We start from the raw sequence: 13,313 nt of genomic DNA, 5'->3' as shown, positions 1-13,313 counted from the left end.
GATGTAGTTATAAGAGTCTACATTGGAAATAGAAGCAGTGTTCCTTTCACAGGGAAGAAACGCGAGTCAAGTTTCTTCTCTGGAAAAAGTGGACAGAATACTGCATTTTGGATTTCTTTTAACCACAAAATGTATTTCCACCTTTAATCCAAATGTTCCATAAAAGGAAAACATACTGTTTAGTACATGTTTATAGGTTTCTTTTAGAATTACTTTTTATCTAGAACTCAAGGGATAAATTCTTTGATACTGGATATACAAATTGATCCAAACACTACAATTCTGTAACACCTTTAGGGTCCACCAACGGATAATGGAGTTCTGTTTCTGAAATGTTTGTCCTTTGTGCACATCCAAAACATCACTGAATTTCATTGTTTACATTTATTCTCTATTTATAGATATGTAATGTTCTACATACAAGCTTGCAATAAGAAAATAACAACAGTAATCAATAGCTTAATACTAAAGAGTAAAATCAGGTAACATGTACAAATCACACCTAGAACTTCACAGGATTTGAAGTGAGAAAAAAGGAGTCACTATTCAAATAGATATTTTACCACTGTTCAGTAAGGTGCACGTTATGTATACTCTAGGATACATTCTATGTTTAACTAAGGAGCAGGGAAAATGGAGTAAGGAATCCACTTCTCAAGAAGCAACCTCTTGCTTCAGCAAAAGAAAGCTCCAATTTTCAGAGGACAAGTATCTAAGAATACATTAAGAACTTGGTACATGAATAGACAACTGGCATCATAAAACAGGCACTGTGCTAGTGTAGTTAAAGCAAACAGAAGCAGCTCTTCCAGTTCAGGATAGTGAGCTCAATACTGACACAGGAGAACTTAGGATGCTGTGGGGTGCGGAAAGAGGACAAACAGGAAAGCTGTTTGTGAAAAGAAAAGGAAAAGGATTAAAAAGGCAAGAGACTGAGGATTGGAATGCAACTGTAACAAAACAAATCGACAAGGCACAGCATTAAAATTTACTCTGCTTCACATGGAAGAGGGTAAACTTACTAAATGTTAAGCAGAACTGGGGGAAAAATATAAATATACTCAGAGCATAAACTTCTGGGGAAAAAAAAAACTTCTCACTCCCACCAAGGCTTAAAAGAATAACTAGAAGGATGGTGTTTTGTGGTTGTTTTTCATTTGGGGTTTTTTTTGTTGTTGGGGGGGAGTACAGGAAGAGAACTTCCAAAAACAATACATTTGGGAAGAATTGAAACATTTTTTCCCCAGCTTGTCAGCAGCTCATAGAGAGACCCCATCCCATCTGAGATTCTTTGGCCGTCTGCCTGGAAGGGACTTGTCAACTTGTCTTTTTGCTTCAGGCAAGGAGACTTCAAACAAAGTGGTTACCGCTTTCACTTTTTACATGAAAAAAAAAGACGACTAATTTCCCTCTTGGAAAATATGATTCTGCTAAAAACACTTTCCCTGGCTCTATTGCTAATGTGCACTGGAATAACAAAGCCACCAGTGCATGCTATCATAGTAAGAATACAATTCTATAAGAGTTGTTTATAGAAGAGAATGAGACATAAGCCTTAAAAGATGTGCTGCTGTCTTCAGTTTTAAGCACGATGACTTTTTTGAAAGGAATTTTATTCATAGCTGATGATGGGCATTTTTATACATAGAATGATAAAACACCACCGGCAGCAAGAAAAAGCCGAGTGGCCTCACCTGGACAGACAGCGCCCATGTAACCTCCTACGTCACGAAGAAACATTAGTTACTTTTAAATGCTAGGCAATTCCCAAGCGCCACATTCCCAGCAACACATTTTTGGGTTGTTTCAGACCAGCTAGTATTTTCAATGGTAAACTACAAAATAAGTCAGTGGGAATGCCAAAAATCAAGTTTTGCCACTCAGTTTGAAAGCATCAGAACAAGTATTATTTTCTAAGCATTTCACTGCTAGAAGAGAAAAGTCAACAGGGACACCACGGCTCTGTTTAAGCATACAAGATCTTTCAGCAAAAATCTAAGGAGTAGGAGTGTGAGCTTATCCCAAATAAATTGGCTAAGCCGGTTCATTTTATGGTTTCATCAGCACTTGGTGCCAGGCTTAAAGAGGAGGGAAGGCGTAAGCATGCCTCTTTTGGCAACACTGTCAGCTTGCTCTGGCTTAAACAGCTCATGAAACCGCGCTGTTACTTACCCATAACCACCGCTTATCTCAGTGATCAACAGAAAAACATTTTTTTCTTTACCATTGTGCAAGTCAAAGAACTTAGAAATATGTTATAGCTACAAAACGCTCAAAGGATACATTTAAGAATCTTGTCAAGACAACTAATTTGCTTAGCAGAGAACTAAAATCATGCATTTAGTAACAGGACAGACAATGATAAATAAAGTCTTTGAAAGATAAGAAACTGCTAAAATAAATTATCAGAGCAAGAATCTCTAACTTTAAGATACAATTCTGCAAATAACCATTCAAGTAACCTTCCTAGGTGAATGATTTTAGCAGAAATACATTATTTGTATCTTAAAATTTGCAGGATATAGAACAAAGATTAGATAAGCAGGCTGGATGTACATATCAAACTGCCACAAGTACTTTTTCCTGGATGAACTACAAAACTGTGATAAAACCAGCACAAGCAAGGGCATTTAATATATTAAACAGAACTCCCTCTTTGACTTAACTACTTCTTCTCCAAACACATCTTATTTATGGTCCTCCAAACAGTAATTACACTTTAGTTACAGAAACAAGTCAGAAGTGCTGTGCCTGTAAATTTGGGTTAGATAGCTACTTCTACTAGGTGATGGCTGGTGAGTTATTTGCATATGATTTATTTTCTTTTTTTAAATGCTGGACCATTTAAGTCCTAAAATACTTCACAGTATATTAAATTCTAAAAGAGCTGGAGATCCAAATAACTCCATGGTTTTAATCAGTAAGAGACTTTAGAGGTGCATGAAGCTTCTTTCAATTTTACTTCAAAGATTACTGCTTGCTTTTTCCTCCCTTCACAGAAATGAAAGTAGTAGTTCTGAGCTCACGTAGTTCCTTGGTAAAAATCACCGTAATTTCACCAAAGTAACTGGTACCAAGTGCAACAGCATGAAAAACATTATAAATATATTCAGAACTAAACCTACTGTACTTAGCTTACATCCGCTTAGTGACCTGAGCATACTGCATCTTGAAGTCAGACCTGCCAGACTGTGCAAGACAAAGCTTAAGACATCAGCTCTGAAGAGCCTCCAAGGCTGATGCAGGCTGTACCAAGGAACGCAGGAGCACGGCACTCCGGTGACTATGCCAGAAGGAGGCAACAGGACACAGCCTACACTTCAGGCTACTACACAGCTCAGTCATGACCTACTAAAGGAGTAGTTTGCAACTTCTTTTGCTGTGTCTTCACAACTAACCGCATCTTTTCCCTATAAGTGATTCCGTGTTTCCTGATCCCAAACCAAGGGCAGCCAGCTTTCCCTCCCTCTACTCACATTAATAAATGTGGGTTTTTTCCCCTTTTCCAATTTCTGTTATTCTGAATGTATTGCTCCACTGATTTTTCACATACCGTTACAACTGAACACGTGGATACCAACTGAACATGTAGTGGCCTCTCATGCATGGAAGGAGAAATTAGTAGAGGCTGACATATTATCCTAGCCATATGAATGAGCAAAGCTGGTATGAATTACAAAGACACTTTTTTTTTTTAATATAATAAGTCCCTCCCTCAAAAACAAACAGCACCTGAATACAGAAATAGAAACCTCTCCAGAAAATACTATCATGTAAGCGCATGGTGGAACCCTGCCCCATACTCTAATTGTAAGTATTTCTTACAATAATACTTTAAAAGTTACTTATCCTGTGTTATGGTAACTGAAAGGCACAGAACAACAAATCGTATGATAACTCTAATTTTATTTAGGTTTTGGTGTATGAGATGGAAACTCAAGACCTTAAGAGACACTTATCCCCCAGTATACAAGATAAAAGCAAATTAACAAGACCGAAAACAAACATACGGTCATTTTCTTCGTCAGTATTTTAAGAAGTCACTTTTGAAGAAAACATCAAGTCAGGTTCAAATTATTCTACAGCTGGCCTCTGAGCTTGTGGTATTCAAAGCATAAAACCAAAGAAAATTAAAGCTTTCGCTTCTAAAATATACAGAAAACCTACAGTTATATGCCTCACTTCTGAATTCATACTAGTATAAGCATGCAGTTAAGACAGGCGAGGCAACCAAGATCAGAAACAGGCCCATGGTTATCCCTAAGAAGCAAATGTCATGCAACTGTACTTAACTTGCAGCGTCATCTGAATCTAGTTTAATAACCAGAAAACAGGCTTTTGACAAAAATAGTATTTCAAAATGACAGTGTAATTAAATTTAAGTCAAAGCTAAGCAATGACAGAATGTATGTTTATGTGTAACCAGGAAATTATATGCTTTTAAGCATGTCAGAATTTTCAAAAGAATTAACCATTACAGTAATTCAGCTGAGGAAACGACTGTAGGAAAAAGAACTCCCCCAGGTCATTCTTCAACCAGCTGATATGATGTGATACATACTGTATGCCTTGTACAGTTTTTTCCAATTCCTACTTCCCTAAAATGCTATGCGTTTTAATACCATTCAAGGACAAACCAACAGTCATGCTTCACTCAGTTCTGAGACGCAAGGGAAGGGAGTGTGCGAATGCAATGAGTAATGAGAAAGGAAATCAGTCTGCCGTCCTACATTACTAGTTCAGATCCAGTTAAGGCTGGTCAGTCATTATCATCAGATTTGTATGAGCAATGCCAACAGAGAATTAGTGGGCAGTCCACTGTGGTTGCTAGCTGGTGGGAAAAAAAAGGGGAGAAATTGCAGAAAGAGTCTTGATTCCATGAAGAGTGAAGAGAACTTTCACAGGACAGGGTAGGTATCAAAACTTATACGATCTCCATTTTAAGATGGCAATTAACAAGTAACAAATACTTGGTGGTTTCAAGGCAGACCTTTGGAAAGCACCTGCCCGCAGTGCTCCCTGGCCCAATTTCTGTCCCTTTCTTCAGTAGGTGATGCACAGACCTGGAGGAGTTCTCCGTGCCGATGGCTATTGCAAGAGTCTATCGTACAGTCATCTATTAACTCCCATTTGGTGGAAACGCGAGGAAAATTCTCTTTCCTCTTTATTATTTTCTCAATTGGCAGAACATTTACTTTAATACATGAATTTCTAAGCTATCCTTTAATAAAAGAAAAGTCTGTGGTGGTAGAATACGCTTCCTTGAAACTGAACAGAAGAAGCTTTAATAACCCAAGTTTAAATACACTAAAGCTAATCAATTCATCCTGCATTCAAGTTTCCATTATACTTCTAAAAAAAGCACAAAACAGGTCTGTAAAATGTAATTAAGGATAGACTGCTACATACAGCATGTAAAATCAAGACTACAGCTTTCACTTCATTTGTTTTGCAGACTCATTAGAATTTTTTTCATTTAAATGTCTTGATCTGTGTAACCATATTTATATGTGAAAGAAACAACAAATTAAATTAGTCCGTATTTAAGATGTACTCAAAATCATCTAAAACTAGTGTTCATAGTCAGTTCCACAACTTCCAAATTAGATGGAAAAAAATAAATTATGTTAGCAGTTCAGAAAACGGCCAAATTAATGCACATTTTTTAAAATGTTCTACTTCCACAAACTTGTATACTGAAACTTAACCAGTTGGGAAATCTAGGAAAGATTCAGAGCAGGTGCCTCTGTGTGCTACAGATGACTACTCTGTCGTTGAGAAATAGAGACACAAAAAGTGCAACAGACTGAATTCCCAACCTGGACGACCTGTGGGCAGATGTACCGACTGCAGCGCATCCCCAGTGGGGGCAAGGGCTTACACTCGCCAAGCACGCTGCGAGCCTGGGCACGGGTCATCCTCAGCCTGGGCACTGTGCCATCAGACACAGGTAGGTGCCAGGGTGAGAGAGCAGCGCAGCGTCCAGGAGACCGCACCGGTGCTGCCCTGCCTCTCCCGGCACGGCTCCTCGCAGAGCCCGCAGTGCTGCGGTCACCGACCAAGGGCTCGTGGGCAACTGCTCTATCGTGGTGCTGCCTGTCCCGTGCCTTGCTTTCTATAGGTGTCTCTCCTGAGGCTGCCAGGAAAAAGCAGTAAGGGAACTCTCTCTGCATTAACGTGAGCACTAGGACTGGGTCTAACTGCAGTACTTCTGCGGGAGGTGTAAAGCAAAAGGGAAATTTTCTTTACCTCCTCATCATTCATACATGGGCTGTAAGTATAGACTGATGGCATAGATATCATCAGTGATAATAAGAAACATCAGTGTGAATGCTGTGCTGAGAAAGGATTAGTGGACGATCACGGGAAAGTTCACAACACCCAGTATTTTCAAATTACTGTCAGAGGTGCATGTGCTATCACTAATGCCAACAGATTTTCCAAGTCCTATGACAATAATAAAAAAATAATCATAGAGCAGCTGACGTTCTTTCCTGCAAAAGTTTGTGCCCTACTTAAGGATGAAAATCCTCCAGTGATTTATGGTTACAACTAGAGGAAATTAAAAAAAATCAAAACATCTTTTCTAACCATACCATTGAGAAGCGGCTGTCCTCCCTGTACGCTCCTCGACACCACTGCACTGTGAACATCTTCAGGAAATCCAGTCTTGCACGACATATCTTCACAAGTTGCTTTTATTGGTGCCTGAAATGCAAGACAAAATTTATGTAATACTCGCAACCCTCATTCACCGGAGAAACATTCCAGTTGGCACATACTCCATTTTGCTGCTGTCTTGTACAAGCAGCGTCTTTGTTTCTGAACAACTGCAATTAGGACCACGAGGGCCAAGGGTTAATCTTTCTGATAACTGGAATGGAAGGAACAAATCCCACTTGTCTGGTAAGATCTAAATAATACACAATCTTGATTCTTCTGACAACTGAACATTTCCACTAAACCAGCCATCAAGACTGAAGGTGAATCATAGGGGGGAACAAAAACATTCTTTCCTCTGGAAATAAATGTTGCACAAAACCCACCGGCAACTTTTTCATAGCCAGATTACTTGAGAGGAATGGCTTCAACTGCTGATTTAAAATGCTTTATTTAGAGTAGTTCTGTGTGAGGCTGCACCAGAATAAGTAAACTAAGACAAAATGCTACATTTGCAGTAACTTAGCAGAACTTATTTTGTGTTAGCATTTAAAGGAATACCATACAAAGCCAAATGTTTCCAATGCAATCTCCTCCTATTTCAAAGGGTTATTAAGTTAAAAAGAGAGCAGCTCATTAAATTTGCACAAGGGAAGAGCCGAGCCACTGAAACGGTTTGTCCTCTCACTTGTTAAGAAAGTTACCCCTCAAATCACATTCTTAAAGTTTCATAAATGCCTTTTTATTAAGAACTATAATAGAGCATTTGGAAACATGCTTGTTCTGTAGTGTTCCATGTTCAGAAGATACTTCTGATAGCTAAGCTCGTTTCCAGGACAGTTTGTTGCTGAGCTAAAAAAAACACATCCTATTTTCTGTGGCAAAAGACTAAGGTTTCTTTTCAGTGGATTGTTTTTGTCTCATTTTAGCGCTGCACAAGACAACAGCCCACCTTGCACGCGGCTAAGTGACCATACGTGGCAAAACCCCTTCCACGCTGCACGAGGCAGACAGGCCAAGCCCACGCCAGCCTGGGCTGAGATACATCTGAGAAATCGTGAGCGCCCTCGCACAATCTCAAACACGCCTACGTGCCAAGGACAGGACTACCCATGTGCGTACCCAGATGTAGTATATCGTCTTTGACAGCACAAGCAACTGTGCTGCTATATCATACCTAAATCTGATCAAGACTTTAATTAGATTTTCCTCTTTACTTTCCCAGATGGGCTTTCATCAAGTAGACCTACTCTAGGCCATGTAAGCATATCTGCATACACTTGGCAAAGCAAGCCCTACAGTAAAAAGCAAAGAAGGGATGGAGAAAGAGGAGATGATGGTATTATACCCGTTTGCCACAGTAACCTCAGGGAAAGAGAGCATTAGAGCAGAGGTGGGACAGGAGCATCTCAAACCGCAAGGGCTTCCTCAGGCAAGAGGGGTCAGGCAGAAGTGTAATCTCTCCACTGACACACATGGCCAAGCTCAGCATGCCAACCCCTATTAAAATAACTTTATCACTAATACAAGGAGGTATACATTGTGTATAACACATTACGGTGCACTTACACCAACATGGTCCTAACTAAGCAGCTCAACACTGACACTAGCAAAAAAAAAAATTAAAATTAAAATTTACTGTCTAACTGCCGAGCTAATACACTATCCAGGTAAGCACCCAGTAAGAGAACTTGTAATTATCAAGTGTCAGGTTAACTTAAACTATGGTGAGGATTTAATCGTGACTTAATTACCACACAGGTACCTCACCTGCATACAATTACTTATGTATTTTAAAATGTTTATATGGGGACCTTAAAGAGAAAACAAACATAAAGCGAGAGTTTAAGCTACCGTGGGACTCTGTTACCTGTAAAGGTGGAACTTGGACTTGTAGCTAAGCCTCAACAGTCCAAGTTGTTTACACACTGCGTTTTTAAGATAAAAAGATGGCAAATCAAAAATAATTATGATTCCATCTGCCAGTTTCCTCAGCTTTAGAACTCCAATCACAGGTTTGATAAGGTTTCTGTAATTTGAAAGAAAAATAGTAAGACTCGTTTAAACTACTGTACAAAAGGTGACCTCAAAGCAAATGTGATAGAGAAGGGGAAAAAAAATTTAAAAAAAAAAACCAAAACCTTTCATGGTATCCTTGAAACAAAAAGGTCCTGGGTGGGCAGCTGAGGAGACAGCAGGATTTTTTTAACAAGTCTGCACTGATGCGCCTGGGAATCTTTCAGCCTTTCCAGCAATCTATATGTACTAAACAGCTCTTATAAACTGAAACAATGCCCACTGAAACAAAGGCTGGGGGACATGAATAGAGAGCCTTCTTTATTCTTTCATTTGCAGCCATCAATTCTATCCAGAAACAAAAGACTGTACTCTGCACTCCAAAAACAGCCCTTTGTAAAGATTGTTTGAGAATAAAAACACAAGGGAAGGAAGAATTCAAATTTTCAGCAATTCTTAATCGCCCTATGTTAAGCATTTTGAATTAAGTAGAAGTTGTAGCTTCAGACACACTGGGTCATATCAAGTTCAGCCTAAGAGTACTGCAAGACTTAAACCATTTTAACTAAGCAAAAGAGGATGCTGAAATATTTTTATCCCTTATCTGGGGCAAAAGGGGAAAGCTAGTGAAGATTATGGGGCATGTTACCGTCATTCCCAGGATTTTGTGCGATTAGTACAATTCCCAAGACTATTTTAAACGTAAGATAATATTACTTGTACATTCATCTACAGAAGGACACTACTTAAAAAACTGTCTAAGATGGAAAGCAATTACCTTAGCTTGTGCCCATATAAAACCTACTTAATGGAGTTACAGAGCTTTGAACAAGCTCAGCACTTGGAAAATTCTCCTCTCAAGTACAAACAGACTTCGCTAAAGCAAAATAGGGTTACTACTGAAAAATTGTTCTGCTTTCTTCATTCTTTATGTCTTATTTAATCAATTTTAACTGTAAAATGAGTAACAAGCATTACTATCTCCAGATGCTAAAGAGCTAACGGCTCGTCAAACGTGGTGTCAGATCATGCATATAAACTCAATACTGTAGATCTCAGATTAAATGCAGTGGGCAAACAGCAATTATGAAGCAACATGATGTAAATCAGAAGTCCTCTGTCACAGTTACTATTCCATCAATTAAAAGAATTGGCCGTTTCAATATACTTACGGCAGTTAAGCCTGCAGTTTTCACACCCTGCCCCTCAGTTACTTCAGTTTCATATCTAGATATCCGAGTAGCTAGAAACTGTAGTTTAATGTCAATTCCAGCTCAATTAAAAAAAAAAACCCAACCTGTTGACAATCTCAACTTTGTAATTCTAAAGGATTCATGTTTACATCTTTCTAAACACCACCAGTGAGCATCTTGCAACAATACAGGCCTCACACTGGTGAAAAGATTGTAACTTAAAACAAGAATAAAGCCAGACAGGATTGATTTACTAGTGTTGACAGTTCTGAACTAATACCTCTTTCCACTTTCCATGCTTCCTAAAAGGTAGCCACATTTAGAACACAATTCTGTAAATAAACATCTATTTAAAAAAGCAAGCTCACCACAGGAGCGTAGAAGCAATTTTGTATCACAATATGGAACCTAAATTTGCAGAATTGGGCTCTTAAACACAGCTTTCAAATAGGGCTGATCTTCTCTCTGTGTACACCATACAGCACTGGAGTTCACTAGTAGCTATTAATCTGAAATATAAAAGTCTCTGTTTTTCCACTGTTTGCATCCATATGTACTACAACATTGGATTTCTTAATAATGATTGTACCAAAATGCAAGGGAAGTTGTTTTTTGAAAGACTGCTTTCTTTTATGCTCAGTGTAGCTTACCCCTATAGGAAAATAAGCCTGGGTAGTAAGACGAGAAACAGAGGGGTATGCAAAGAACATATCATACCACACAGTTTTAACTGGCCATAGTACAGCTGCTAGTTGCCAAGTCCAGCCAATTCACAGGGCATTATTGTGCAAAGCTCAAAACGACGTCTGATATAATAATTATATGTATGACAGAGCACGAATGGGGTATTTGAGCTCTCTCTCTAATAACCAACATTAATTTGCAATTATGATAGTAATATTCAACTTAAGCACAGATCACAGAAACATTTGTGGCTGTGTTTAAAGACTGGGTGCCTGCTCATTAATTTAAAGGCCAAAATGGCACCCAAAGCACATTCACAACTTAGGTAAATCGGGCATCGTTCTACCCATTTTTAGGTTTATGTACATACATCATCTGACACAGCGGGATAGGTTGTACAAGGTGGATCTTATTTTATGATGAGCTTCTACTTACTACCATAAGGCATACGAAAAACACTCTGCAGGATGACAGACACATCTCTGAAGTGCTTTAGATGCTAAACTCTCAAACATTCAGCAACTCCTTAATCTCAGACTTGCTGCAAAGAAGAGCTGCAACAGTTTATACCCTCATGGCACTCAGTACTCCAGCAAATGTAGTAAAGTACAGTTTGTTTTCAACCATAGATTGCAACTGGAGAAAAAGAAAAGTGCCTTTCATTCAAATAGTTCTGGAAGCCAAAAGCTTCCAAAGTGGGTGCCAGGCTATGTCCTCCCACAGGTCATCCAGTTACACCAGAAAGGGCTTTCGTTATGCCATCTTCACTTCTAATTAGCACTCTACTTCATGAACCAGGAGATTTTAGAACAGAAAATCCAGCTCCTTAAACCAACACTTAACGCTCTCAAACACCTTCCTCAAATCACAGAAGCAGCAACTTCTGTGGTTTAAAATGAGCTGCCCTAAACCACCACTGGTTACTACAGGTTACTGTAACCTTACAAATTAGCGTCTCACCAACAGTGTTCATAGCCTCTTCTGTTAACCCCAACTGAGAGACAACCGGGACTCCATTCATTTGCTTTACTAAACACAGAGATATTTATTGGCATATTACACAGCACAAAGCTGTAACCCGGTTTGGACTTTCCCCTTCCTCCAACTAGGAGAACTGCATGGAGTACTGCATCTTCCAGGATGTGGTTCTCCAGACAAGCCACAGCACCCATCACAGAAGGATGTCTTAAAGTTTCAATCGCACTAACAAAACCCAATGGAATTTCTGTAAGTCTCACTCACATTTTTTAATTAAAAAAAAAAAAAAACACAAAAAACAGTTCTATGCTTGACTATACATTCTCATTTCTCTAAGACAAGAAATGACCTCTCTCTGATTTGATAATAGCCATTGTATTGCTCACGTTGAGCCTCTCCGCCCGCGGAAACTGCTGCTAATGCGTACAGGAGGATGCTGTGTTTTCCCAACCTTTGGGGAAGGCCTTGCAAGGTCTATCTGGAAGAACACTTTTGAGGGAACACAAAATTTTAACTATGTCTTCAGCTGCTGGGTGATAATTATATGCTAATTATAAGGAATGGAGGAGTCCCTAGAGGAGTCTGTTGGTAAAAATATATTTTTTAAATATGTCAAGGAGTGCCTAGAGGAGAGGATAAACGTGCCTTCTGGAAACATGATATTTAATTAAATACACGAATGCTGACTAAAACCAAATAGTTTAAGTGAAACGTTGAAAAGATTTGGCAGAGATACACCTTCCATCTTGGAAGCTGCTGATCCCGTATCTGTTTTCATAAGCCATTTAAAAATAGAAAGCCTAACTTCCCCTCTTTATTCAGACAGAACTCCCATGATCTTTCAGTGAGAACTGCAGGATCAAATCTAATGATGAATCACACAGATTTGGTTAGATACCTCTCAAGGTGAAGAGCAGCATGGCCCAATACCCAGGTGAAAAAAGTCCTCCTCAGAGCACTCACAAACATGCTTTGGCAAAATACAAATGCTCGCTAAACCCATCCTGCAATAACGTAGACCACCTTTTTCCCTCTCAAGACTCACCTCTTACATATGCCTGTATTAACTTGGCCAACCAGTGTCTCTCGGTTCAGTGATGGGTGAAGAGAAGTGCTGTCACAATTATCACTGCTATTGCAAAAGATGCTAAGTATTCCTTCTGCTCCCCTCACTCTCCACCCCGACACAATGCATAACATCTTATGCGCAACTAGTGACACTGGGTGAGTGGAAGTACACAGGATATTCAGTAAGGACACTACAGGTTCCTCCTATGCTGTATAACAAAAAGCAATTTAAAATTAAAACACCTGGGAACATTACAGGTTGCATAGCCTTTGGGGACCAGACTCATGTTTTGTATGTGTACATTGTTTGAAATAAATTAAATTTTCATCCTAAGGGGAGCGCTGGTGAACTACTGAAACTACTGCAAGTCTTCTAACCTTTTTTTTTAACCTAGAAAGGCATTTACAAAACTAGTGAGAGACAGAAAGAGAGTTTAACTGGTAAATGATCCTCTTACTCAGGCAAGAAAAGCTATTCAACAATTCCTGCTCCTTACCACATGACAAAGTGTCCCTTACGCAAGACTGTCTGTATTGAGCAAAAATAACTTTACTCACAACTTCCTCTAGCTATTTTTAAATATACACATGTACTTCTGTCACAACCAAATTGTCTTACGTGTTACAGTGTCCAGTTACTAAAACACAAAACCTAATAAATTAAATTATTGACATAAAAGCGACATTGAAACTAATTAAGATAGGACATGACAG

General features: G+C 39.0%; 1 protein-coding gene across 1 annotated transcript in view; it reads right to left on the bottom strand.

Annotated features, from left to right (window-relative positions):
- The window catches only part of CDH2 (cadherin 2), a 119,253-nt gene that overhangs the window by 100,191 nt on the left and 5,749 nt on the right, over positions 1-13,313 (bottom strand). The window contains exon 2 of the mRNA XM_081996546.1: positions 6,597-6,708. Coding sequence (XP_081852672.1) covers positions 6,597-6,708 — 112 coding nt within the window. The remainder of the gene's footprint in view (positions 1-6,596; positions 6,709-13,313) is intronic.

Source organism: Phaethon aethereus (genome assembly GCF_964289735.1).
Source record: "Phaethon aethereus genome assembly, chromosome: 2".
Lineage (NCBI taxonomy): Eukaryota > Metazoa > Chordata > Aves > Phaethontiformes > Phaethontidae > Phaethon > Phaethon aethereus.
This window is presented reverse-complemented; position numbering and strand designations above follow the sequence as displayed.